Below are 11,558 nucleotides of genomic sequence, written 5' to 3' on the forward strand. Positions count from 1 at the left end.
AATACGATGTTCCATAAATAGAACCCTTAGGAGTATTGAGGTCATTGGGTTTATCTGATGAGTTCAAAGGTAAAACTGATTTAGAAAAAAAAAAAAAACTTACAGAGAGAACTGGGGTTCAAAAACAATGCATGAGGTTGACACACTGGGAATTGGGAGTCTACAAGACTAATAACTATTGTTATTCTGACCCCCGGCTCCAGTCAAAGTGATGCTGTTAAACACACAACTCTGAATGGTACACCCAGACATGGGAACACATAGCCTAATATTCATACATAAGGACAAGAATGTTCACAGGGACATTACAACAGCTTCAAACTAGAAATAACCCAGTGTTCATCAGCAGGAAAACAAAACCGCAGGGCTAGTGGTGGTGTTTTTTACCATGGTCTAGGAGACGCGTCAATAAAAAAACAGTAAAAATAAGAAACTGAGAATGTACGCCGGGCGTGGTGGCGCATGCCTTTAATCCCAGCACTCGGGAGGCAGAGGCAGGCGAATTTCAGAGTTCGAGGCCAGCCTGGTCTACAGAGTGAGTTCCAGGACAGCCAGGGCTATACAGAGAAACCCTGTCTCGAAAAAAAACCAAAAAAAAAAAAAAAAAAAAAGAAACTGAGAATGTACTACTCAAACAATTATTGCTGTTTGTTGAGACAGGGTTTCTCTGTGTAACCACTCTGGCTGTTCTGAAACCATGCCTGGCCATTCAGTTCTTAGCACCTACATGGGAGCTCACAACAGCAGCCTTATAAGTCCAGTTTCAGGCAATCTGACTCCTGGTCTCCAAGGTCACCACAAATACAGGCAAACATATGCATAAAATTTTTTAAAAACTTCAAAAATATTTTTAATTATGTATGGGTATGTGTGTGGGTATGAAAGTGTCCACAGAGGCCAGAGACTACTATTTGTGATCTTTGCAGCTGGAGTTACAGGCCGTTGTGAACTGCCCAACTTGGGTGCTTGGAAGTTGAAGTCAGAGTGGTCTGAATGAAAGCGGAATGAAGAACCATCCTGCCTCCATTTTAGGCTTAAAAACCATCTTACAGTAAAAACAAAGTAGGTGATTCTGTTAGGGATTAAACTTGTTTCTCGAGGACTAGTCTATGCCCGACCTATAACCTTAACTACAAACGATTCTGTACTGTTCCATACAAATGGTTCTAAGAATAGCAATCATGTCTTCGTTTCCCGGGTTTATGTGACCACCTATGACGACCTTGTCATTGCTGTCTATTGTTACCACTACCTTGTTAAGCTCCCCTTGCAGCCATGGCTTTGTTTCAAGGAGACTTTAGGACTTACAAGCATGTTTATGTTCTGTTCCTGTAACCGGGCCTATTTCACCCGCTAACCCACCTCACTCCATTTGCAAACTGCCTACCCCTGAGCTTCATAAAAAAAAAAAAAAGTGTTGGCCATGATGATTTGGGTTGGTGGCCTTTCTCCTCTTATATATGGGGTTAACAAAGTATAATCTTTGTCACTCCTGTAGTCCAAAAGTGAGACTTCTAAAAAGATAGTCTAGAACATCTTTTTATGTATATTCCAAGTCAGAAAGGTGGTTGGAGAGGGGTCTCTGTCATCGACTGGAAAGTAATATAGGTGACTTTTGTGAAATGTTGGAATTATTCTATATCTGATACTTGAATATACATGAGCGTATTCATATGAAATTGCATTGATCTGCACAAAGCCATTGTATAATATGCCTCGATAAAAGTATTAATAGTTAATGAAGACGATAATAGCGACCGATTGCTGAATATCATACAGTAGGCAATGTCCCCCCCCCCCGGGTTTCAATCCTACTGCTTTGCCATCACTGGTTCATGTCACTTCGAGGCACTGGGAACCTCGGTTTGAGGAACCGAAGGTAAGAATGAAAAGGAAGTTGTAAGCTGGCTGCAAAGACTGAAAGGTAGTCAGTCGTTCAAGCGCCGACTGCACGTCCAAGGCGCTTACGTGACTTCGGTGTCCGCAGCCCCTTCCGCCTTCTTCCAGAGAATAGCCCCGCCCAACCAAGACCTCTAGAAGAAGTAGCCAATCATCAGCCGGCCTGGCCCAGGGTCACTGACCTGGAGTCTCCGTCACCTAGGCTGACTACCAGTTTCCAATGAGCGAGCTGTCCCATGGCCATCCACGAACAGCCGCCTTACGGCCCGTGCCATTCGCGCCCGCAGCTTTTCCGCGGCGTACGCGCTACCCTTGCCGGTTGGCGTTCTGCCAGCCAATTACTGGTGTAGCTGGACCAGGCAGCCAATGGCCGCCCGCGTCCGCGCGCCTGCCCGCGTCGGTTGCCGCTGTGGGCCTCGCTGCTCGCGGGAAACGGAGATGGATTGGCGCAAGCAGGGGCCAGTGGGCGGTGCGCGCGAGGAGCGGGACCAATGAGCGTTCCGGAGGCGGGGCGGGCGCCGCGGCGGGCGGCTGCGAGGAGCGGCCGGTGGTGGCGGCGGCGGCAGCGGCGGGTGGCGGCAGCGGTCAGCGGTCGGCCATGGCGGAGGCGGAGGCCGGTGGCGACGAAGCCCGCTGCGTGCGGCTGAGCGCCGAGCGGGCCAAGTTGCTGCTGGCCGAGGTGGACACGCTGCTGTTCGACTGCGATGGCGTGCTGTGGCGCGGCGAGACGGCCGTGCCGGGCGCGCCGGAGACTCTGCGGGCTCTGCGGGCCCGCGGCAAACGACTGGGCTTCATCACCAACAACAGCAGCAAGACTCGCACGGCCTACGCGGAGAAGCTAAGGCGCTTGGGTTTCGGCGGCCCGGTGGGGCCCGAAGCTGGCCTCGAGGTCTTCGGCACGGCCTATTGCAGCGCGCTCTATCTGCGCCAACGCCTGGCCGGCGTGCCGGACCCCAAGGCCTACGTGCTGGGCAGCCCGGCCTTAGCCGCCGAGCTGGAGGCCGTGGGTGTCACTAGCGTGGGCGTGGGCCCGGACGTGCTTCACGGCGATGGCCCAAGCGACTGGCTAGCCGTGCCGCTCGAACCCGACGTGCGCGCGGTAGTGGTGGGCTTCGACCCACACTTCAGCTACATGAAGCTCACCAAGGCCGTGCGGTACCTGCAGCAGCCCGACTGTCTGCTCGTGGGCACCAACATGGACAACCGGCTCCCGCTAGAGAACGGCCGTTTCATTGCGGGTCCGTGCGCCCAGGTGCTGGAGGTTGGAGGGCGGGCCCAGCCCTTCCGTGTCCTCTGACCCCAGCGTCCCCTTCCCTCCCTCGCTCTGCAGGTACCGGCTGTCTGGTGCGAGCCGTGGAGATGGCCGCCCAGCGCCAGGCGGACATCATCGGGAAGCCTAGCCGCTTCATCTTCGACTGCGTGTCCCAGGAGTATGGTATCAACCCGGAGCGCACCGTCATGGTGGGAGACCGCCTGGACACAGACATCCTCCTGGGCTCCACCTGTAGCCTGAAGACTATCCTGACCCTCACCGGAGTCTCCAGTCTTGAGGATGTGAAGAGCAATCAGGAAAGTGACTGCATGTTCAAGAAGAAAATGGTCCCTGACTTCTATGTTGACAGCATAGCCGACCTCTTGCCTGCCCTTCAAGGTTAAAGATCTAGTGTCTTTAATCTCTGGAATAAAAAAAAGAAAAAAAGAAAAAGAAAAAGAAAATCAGCTCCCTAAATTAATAGTGGGGCTTAGAAATTGCTGTTAGGTGGCTGCAGGTTAACTGAAGTAATAAGCAAAGGCAGTAGTTAATCTCGTAAGTAAACGTTGGGGGGGGGTTGTTTACAGAGAATTATATTTTAAGATGCACTTTTAAGCTTGGAAGGCATTATGGGGTGAGCATAGCACGTGCCCAACATTCAGGTAACCTCAGGCCCTGTTGCTGAGACTGAAATGGGTCAAGGGTTGTGTGTCATGCTTTTTACTGAAATGTAATCAGGGATCAGGCCCTAAGGTGGGCAAAGAGTTAAAAAGGGCTCTTAATGACACAGAGACCAAAAACTGGGGTTTCCCTCTAATGATCCTGCAGCACAGGCGCCTGCTACTGCATCCCAGTTCCTCACCTGTGGGGTGGGAGCGGAGCGCTCTCCAGTTGGGGTTGGAATGCCAACCCTGACAGCCTCGGTTCACTCTGCTGCTTTGCCATCACAGTTGTCTGTTTTGTTTCAGACAGTACTGCATACCCTCATGCACAGTAACAGCCCAGCTAAACTTTGTCTTTTGTGAGCTTAGCCCAGGCGTCTTCAGTGTGGCCTGCTGAGCAGCCCGCAGCGCCAGCCATGCTGCTTTACAGGGAGCTAGAACAGTCAGGTGGTTTTTTTGTTTTTTTCAAACTAGCGAACAACACTGTCAAGTGTGAAATTGGATCTTAAGTGTGTGGATTAATAGCTGTGCTGTCACAAAGGTAAACCACACTGAAGAAATGTCCTGTCCCAGGCAGCAGCATAGCCAGTGTGGGAGCCAAGGACTGTCTGGTTCCCCAGTCCTCTGGGTAGGCAGGAGTCAGTCCTGAGGAGAGTTACGTCTCTAGGAACGCACCCAACCCCTTGTCCAGGTCAGTTCTGGTTGTAGACAGGTGGACTTTCTTGTTGGTGGCCAGCCACAAGGCCTACTAGCCAGTTGGCTTCTCAGCATCTCTGGCCTTTTCCTCTGCACTTCCAGTCCCTGACCTTTCAGTGTGCTGAGCAGACTGGGAAGTTGTTCCTTTTGGCTGACTCCTTTCTGGCACCATGCCCTGTACCAAGTGGCTATGCTCATGGCCACAGCACTTCACCTGCTCACCAAGTACTCAGAGCAATAAAAGGTATTCATCCATGCCTGAAGCTGCTCCCAGGTCAGGGGCGGGAGTGGAATGGTGCCATAGATCAACACGACCTACTCACCAAGTTCTCAGAGCAATAAAAGATATCCAGCTGTACCCGGGCCAGGGATGGGAGTGGAGGGTGCGTGCCATAGATCAACACAAAGGCAGTAGTGCCAGTGACATTGGTGTTGCTGATCCTTGGAGTCTGGATAATGACCAGGCTTGGCAGATGCGTAGCCAGGGGGACCCTCCTCTGTGTGTGTGTGATCAGCTTGTCTCTGTGTGATCTCAAATGCACATTAAACTCTCAAACCCATTGATTAGGTCTGCCTTCCTCTAATTTCTTTGAGAAGCAGTTGTCTAACTATGGGTGGGAGCAAGGCAGGAGCACTGAAGGCAGGCTGGGATTCCAACTCTAAAATCATTCACAGCCCCACCACCTATAGGGAACAGGTCCCAAAGAAACATGAAGTACATGGCATAAAGCCAAAGTAGAATAAAACCACTGGGTAAAGTACTGGGATGTGTGTACAGCTGGGCCACCAAGTCACATAGATAAGGTACCAAGACAATAGAGCTAGATTAGAAAAGAACATGCTAAGGAACAGGCTAGCTTAACTAATGTGGGGCAAGGGACTTGTTCTTGGTCCAGTCTGCAGCAAAAGTAATGCACATGGAAATATCAACAGCCCCATCGGATGCTAATGGGAGTCTTGAAAGATGCTTGGGAGTTTGTGAGGGAAGGTAAGAAAGCAATCGGCCTCACACTGATGGTTCATACACATTTATTGATAGTCCCTGTGTCTAGCTCAGGAGTCTGGAGGCAACACCAAGAAAAAAAAAATCTGCCCAACCAGATCAAAATCACCCTGGCGAAGACCTAGCCAATCAAGGCCAGCTCTAACACACAAGACCCATGTTCTGCACAGGCCAAGAGTCCAGAGACAAACTAGTGACCAGCAATTGCAAGTGGGGGAGAGGGTTGTCCTGGCTGGGGCAGAGTATCAGATTCTGGCTGGGAAGGAGGCAGCGGGGTTGGAAGGGGAGGGTACAGTTTGATTCATCAAAGGCATCCTGAGGTTCCCCTGGCTGACGACTCCGAGGGGCTGCAGACAATCGGTGCATTGTCAGCCGGGACTGCAGCATGAAGCAAGGGCACATCCATACTGAGAGCCTCAGGTCCAAGCCTGCTGAGGTAAGTGTCTCTACCACCCCCAAGACAAGAACTCAGGGATGCCATAGAAGGAGAAAGGAATGTCACCACATACCATCCTCAGCCCCTTCCCTGAGCAAGTTGGCTCCCGAGTCTCTAAGCCAGAAGCCCCACAGCCAGTTCTGTGCCCTCAGGTGAAGACCAAACCCTGCCATAGGGGCTGGAGAGCAGCAGGCCTGCCGCTGCTGCTGACACTGCTCGCTGTGGGGGCCGTGGCTGGGGGGCTTCTTGGCTTCATGTACAGCTCTCCCAAGGTAAGCACCTCTTCAAGCCACAGGGTATGCAGAGTGAGTGGGAAGAGGGCAGGAAGGCCAGTGCCTGTCCGTGCTCGCATGGGGCCAGGTCTAAATACCAGCCTTGAGCAGATAGAGAACCAGGATATGGAGACAGGTTAAGGCTGAATCCCAAATACCCCTTAGCCATTGCTGCAGATGCTCCGAAAGACCTTCCCGAGCTCCAGGGTCCCCTGGCCCAACCAAACCACTCTAGTGGATGTGGCCCAGAACATGGCGACCATTGTGGTGACTCCGTTTCATAGCAACCACAGCTGGGCCGTGCTGTTCGACGGGCAAAACGTGAGTGGGCTTGGGAGGGAGAAAGAGTGGGGGTGTCAGGGGTGGCCTAGACTTACCTATCTACCCTCTCCCACCCCCCAGGGGTACATCTGTTACCGCCCTGCAGAGCACCAGGCCTGCTTCCTCCGTCTGATGGAAGCCGGAGATTGGGAGACCCTGCAGCTGCTGCTGAGCACTTCCAGGGTGAGTACTACTTGGCTTGCCACCCACAAACCCCCAAGGCCAGGGGACAAACAAAAGGTCCTCTGTGCAGCCCAGCTGGGCCAGCAAGGCTCTGATTTCAGGGAAACAGAAAGCTCTATCTTTCCCTGATTAAGGCTGTTGACAAGGGCAGGTGGAAAGGCCATCAGGCCGGGGTGGGCACCAATGCCCTTCCCAGCCAGGAGCAAGGAAGTACTATATAGTGGCCCACCAGAGTCTTTCTGCAGGCCCAAGAGTCACATGTACCTGGCCGGGATACTCACTATGCCCAGGAACTGCTGGCAGTTTTGGGGGGCCATACTGTGGACCCTACCCAAGTGGGAGTTTCAGTACAACACCTTTGTGCAGACACTCCCATCTACTGGGCCCGACTGGCAGAGGGTAAGTTGGGGTAGGTTGGGTGAAGAGGCCTATGGCTCCTGCAGGGCAGTACTAGGTAGGGGCCCTTGGGACTCACAAAGTTCCCTTCTCCCCAGGGCCCCAGAGACAGCGGCTGATCTACCTCTGCATTGACATCTGCTTTCCGAGCAACATCTGTGTGTCTGTCTGCTTTTATTACCTCCCAGACTAAGACCCCTACCCAAGCCGTCCTGGCCTTTGGTCCCACAGGCCAGTCCTGTCCCCACAGGTCAGCAAGCTGTCCAGGTCACCAGTGCCTATGGAAGGCAGCTGACAGTAGGGATTAATAAACCCAGATTGCCTGGCCATAACGGTAATTTCTGAAGCAAGGGGGAGGGGGGAACGTACCTGACCTCCCACTTCCTCAATAGAGCCAAGCTCTCCAGGGTTAGTCTCCCTGAAGAGAAAAGACCCCCAGTCCAGGCACGTGTAGCCCGGCTTAGTGAGTGAGCTTTCTGACGACAAACTGGGCATGGAGAGAGTCCCAGGGTAGAGTAGCCAAAAAGTCTAGGTTAGCCAGGAGGGGCCGGCGTAGTCCCGTCAGGCCCAACTGGCCTGGCATGCAGAGGCTAACCTGAGAGTCTCACTTGGACCCGGGCATTGTTCAGATACATCCTCTTAGAGTCACTATACCAGGCAGTCCTGATTGCCCAATGCGGCCTCAAGGGCCCAGGCTAACCCAGCACACTGTCATTGAAGGCCAAGCAGACGACAGCTTTCTGATGGCCACCATACTCTCTCTTGATTTCTCCAGTCTCTACACACCAGAGCCGGGCCAGGTTGTCAGAAGAAGCTGTAAAGAGAGATCAGGCAGAAGAGAGAGAGCAGCTGTGAATGGCCTCTCTAGAGGACTTGGCAATATGGGGGAAAGCAGGGCGGGGCTCACCTGTGACGATGTACTGGGAATCCCCTGAGAAGGCGCAGCCCCACATCCAGCCACGGGATGACTCTCCAGGGTTGCTACTCTTGATGCTCAGCTCTGTCATCAGGGAGAAGTTGGATGTCCTCCAGATTTTACACGTCTGGTCAGCTGAACAGGTGGCAAGAAGCCTGGGGTTGAACATGCGGGGTCTCAGTAGCTATTACTGCCTCAGACTCTACTTACCACACACCAGGTCATGCCCACAGCTTGGAGAGTCCCCTTTCCCCCAGGGCCCGACACGCACGTGGAGTCAGGGCTGAAGCGGCATTGCAAGGCGTAGCGTGTGTGGGCTGGTATCTTGGTCTTAGGGATGAGCTGAGTCACATCGTCACCAGTGCCACCTGTCAGGTTCCAGACATAGCAGTTTCCCTATAAGATAGGAGGGCAGTCATTCAAAACCCAGACCCTCAGAGATGGATTGGGGGCACCTGGGCCAAGGCAGGAAGGCCAGTGACATCCTGGGTCATGTCTATAGGAAATTTAGCCCCAACAAGGAATCATGCCCAGCCAGCCAAAAGCAGGAGGTCACACTGGCCAAGTCAAACACAGCTCCCCAGAGGCTGCTGCTGGCCAACAGAGATGTGCAGGAGGGGAGGCAGTAAGGAGGACACGGAGACAGATAATGTGACAACCCAAGGATGGGAGGAGGGAGTGCAGATTACGTGGGACAAGTCATGTTCTGGGATTTAAAAGGAAAATAGGAGACTGGAGATGAGAGCAGAGGCCAAACTGAAGCATCCACAGTCCATGAGGAGTTGCTTCTTCTTCTTTTCTTTTGTTTTTTGTTTTTTGTTTTTTTTGTTTTGTTTTTTGAGACAGGGTTTCTCTGTATAGACCTGGCTGTCCTGGAACTCAGAAATCCACCTGCCTCTGCCTCCCAAGTGCTGGGATTAAAGGCGTGTGCCACCACACCTGGCTGAGGAGTTGCTTCTTAAGGTCTCAGAACAGTGCAGCCTGCCAGGAAGACTAAAGGATGCTTGTATGGTTGAAGGAGGACAAAACGGGCCACAGAGAAACTTATCAGTGTCAAGGATGATCAAAGCCATGGACTGGGACATGAGGAGAAATAACTGGCCCTGATGGGTGGAGCTAAGGCAGACCGCAAGGTGGACATGAAGAGCAGTACCCAGGTGCCTGACTTTGGGAGCTAGGTGGAAGCTCAGTGAGGCCTGAGAGAGAACCAGGGAGTCAGCTCATCTACAGAAGATAAGGGCTAGGTGCTAAGATGCCCCCAGAGCCACCCCCAACACTCACGGCACTATTGACGGCTGCCATGTAGCTAGCATCTGGGTCAATGTGGGCAGACGTGATGGAAGACTCAGGCTCGGGGATCAGCTGCTCATTGTGGTCTGTCTTCAGGTCCCAGATGTGGATAGCACCGCTCTGGTCACCCACAATGAGTTCTGCCTGGGATGTAGGGGAGCTGAGATGTAGCAGTGCCCTTGTCCTCTAAAATCCCCACCCCCATCCGACACTTGGCCCCATGAGTGCTCCTCACCTGGTTGGGATGCAGACACACACAATTAATGGGTGCATTCACCTGGAAGATACGCTGACACTGCAGGTTTCGGGACCTGTGGGGAGTTAAGGTTACACATGGATTCGATCTGTGCCTCCCCATTCTCTGCTCATAGGAGTTGCTTCTACCTTAGGAGAAACGCTGGTGAAGTTGAGCTCTTTCTCCACAAGTGTGAGATCAGTGAAAAGGGATGGAAAGTCTGGCCTCAAGACAAGGCTGGCTCTCTGATGTCATTCCAGTCTGCTTTCTACCTTCCCTCCATCACCCACTCAACCCCCCTTGCACTTAGACTGCAGAATAGTCTGCCCAAAGGCAATCAGTCCCCTGACCTGCCCACTCCCCGGGCAGCCAACCTCGTCAGCCCAGCACACAACACCACCTGAGGTCCCAGATGCGAGCTGTGCAGTCCTCGCCACCTGTATACATCCAGCGACCATCCTCGTGAAAACCCACCGATGCAATGTTCTTACTGACTCCGTCATAACTGATGATGGGGTTGGGGTTATTGGAGTTGAGATCATACATGCGGATGTGTTGATAACCTAGGGACATAGAGTGAATTGAAGCGTGGGTGCCAGGGAAAAATGCCGCTAGTAAAGAGTCGAGAATCTCAGGTACCTGCAGCAGCAATCATGCTTCGGTCTGGAGTAATCTCCAATGCATTCACCTGCTGAGCATGTCAAGGATAATAGGAAGGGAACCCAGAAAGGGAAGCCTTGGAACCACAGGGCCAACAAGACCTCCAGCACCTGGCCTGAGTGTCCCCAAACACATATCATTCATACTTAATCCTGGCCAGCACCACCCTGCTCCCAAGAGGAGGATACAGAGTCCTGATGCTGCACTGTTCGAGTACAGATGCCACTGTGAGCCTGCCAAAAGCGCACCGTGTGGTCGTAGCCTGCAGTTGCTAAGATGACAGGGTCACTGCCCACTGTGCCTGGGGTGGTATTCATTGTTTGATGGCTGGAGAAAAAAAATGAGACCTGCACTGGGCCGAGAGCTGATAAGTAAGGTCCAAAGGGCAAAACGTTTGGAGAGAAAACATGTACGTATAACAATCTGCACACTACAGTGTACCGGTATTATCATCACTTTAAAAATAAGAAAAATGAGAGTGTTCAGGGTCACGGTGACAGTCTCAAAAGACGCGATGCTCCTTTGCTCCCCGGAGTGTTCCTTCAGCTTCACCCTTACGCTTGGAGACGCCACCTCGCCAGCAGCCAGCAGGAGGCAGTCACACGCAGAAGGCCATCGCCAGGGCGCCGTCTGCCGCAAGGGTAGGCAACGCATGCGCAGGGCGACTAGGGAAAAGCCGGGCACTGCGGCTGCTGAGCATGCGTAGTTGGCCGGCACTGGGATCGGATGGGTGGGGGCGCTGGCTGGCAGGACCCCCGCGCTCCCCAGTGCTCTGCACACCGCCCTGGCTCTGTCTTACCGGCCTGATTACCCCGACCGCACTATCCTAGCCACCCAGCGGTCGGTAGCTGCCCTCGTCCCGTGTCCCCCGTACCTTAACACACGCTCTGCACTCTGCCTTAGTCCAGGACGGCGAGGCGAGGAGGAGCGAGTCGATAGAAGCCGGGCCGAGCGTAGAGTTGTCGATAGTCACTCCGGGCGAGACCATGGGTCCGGGTAGTGGGGGAGTTGAAAGGGATACCAGAGTTGTGAGACGAAGAACTCCAGAAGTGATCGTGCGCAGAGTGGCCATCAGCCGCGACGCCAGCCTTGAACTCACTGGGAACTACAGCCATGGTACTGCTGCCTGTTTTGCAGACTTGGCTCCCAGAAGGAATTACACTGTTGTCGTCCCTCCACCCCCGCAGACATACAGTCACCTACCCTACCAGCCAAGCTAGAATTTCTAGGTAAATGCGAAACATTTTTTCTTTTCTTTTTTTCCTTCCTTCCTTCCTAGCCTCTCTCTCTCTCTCTCTCTCTCTCTCTCTCTCTCTCTCTCTCTCTCTCTCTCTCTC

At 53.1% G+C, this 11,558-nt stretch overlaps 3 protein-coding genes across 4 annotated transcripts; 2 read left to right on the forward strand and 1 right to left on the reverse strand.

Annotated features, from left to right (window-relative positions):
* The first annotated feature begins 2,422 nt into the window (after window positions 1-2,422).
* Window positions 2,423-5,070, forward strand: Pgp (phosphoglycolate phosphatase). The gene is made up of 2 exons (XM_021221311.2): window positions 2,423-3,137; window positions 3,230-5,070. The coding sequence occupies exons 1-2, from the start codon at window positions 2,498-2,500 to the stop codon at window positions 3,553-3,555; spliced, it is 966 nt and encodes a 321-aa protein (XP_021076970.1). The 5' UTR covers window positions 2,423-2,497; the 3' UTR covers window positions 3,556-5,070.
* A 451-nt stretch (window positions 5,071-5,521) lies between these two features.
* Mlst8 (MTOR associated protein, LST8 homolog) lies at window positions 5,522-11,314 on the reverse strand. Of its 2 annotated transcripts, none has more exons than XM_021220949.2 (9): window positions 11,096-11,314; window positions 10,410-10,568; window positions 10,201-10,252; window positions 9,962-10,124; window positions 9,562-9,637; window positions 9,318-9,470; window positions 8,308-8,432; window positions 8,028-8,191; window positions 5,522-7,934 (listed from the first exon to the last, which is right to left on the reverse strand). In XM_021220949.2, the coding sequence occupies exons 1-9, from the start codon at window positions 11,291-11,293 to the stop codon at window positions 7,816-7,818; spliced, it is 1,209 nt and encodes a 402-aa protein (XP_021076608.2). In that variant the 5' UTR covers window positions 11,294-11,314; the 3' UTR covers window positions 5,522-7,815. The 2 variants fall into 2 exon arrangements, with proteins under 2 accessions (XP_021076608.2, XP_021076609.1); XM_021220950.2 differs by having other exon boundaries at window positions 10,410-10,548; window positions 11,096-11,313.
* Window positions 5,803-7,326, forward strand: Bricd5 (BRICHOS domain containing 5). Its single transcript, XM_021220954.2, has 5 exons — window positions 5,803-6,220; window positions 6,386-6,541; window positions 6,623-6,724; window positions 6,970-7,123; window positions 7,219-7,326. The coding sequence occupies exons 1-5, from the start codon at window positions 6,008-6,010 to the stop codon at window positions 7,311-7,313; spliced, it is 720 nt and encodes a 239-aa protein (XP_021076613.1). The 5' UTR covers window positions 5,803-6,007; the 3' UTR covers window positions 7,314-7,326.
* Window positions 11,315-11,558: the final 244 nt, after the last annotated feature.

Source organism: Mus pahari, chromosome 21 (genome assembly GCF_900095145.1).
Source record: "Mus pahari chromosome 21, PAHARI_EIJ_v1.1, whole genome shotgun sequence".
In the NCBI taxonomy this organism is placed as follows: Eukaryota; Metazoa; Chordata; class Mammalia; order Rodentia; family Muridae; genus Mus; species Mus pahari.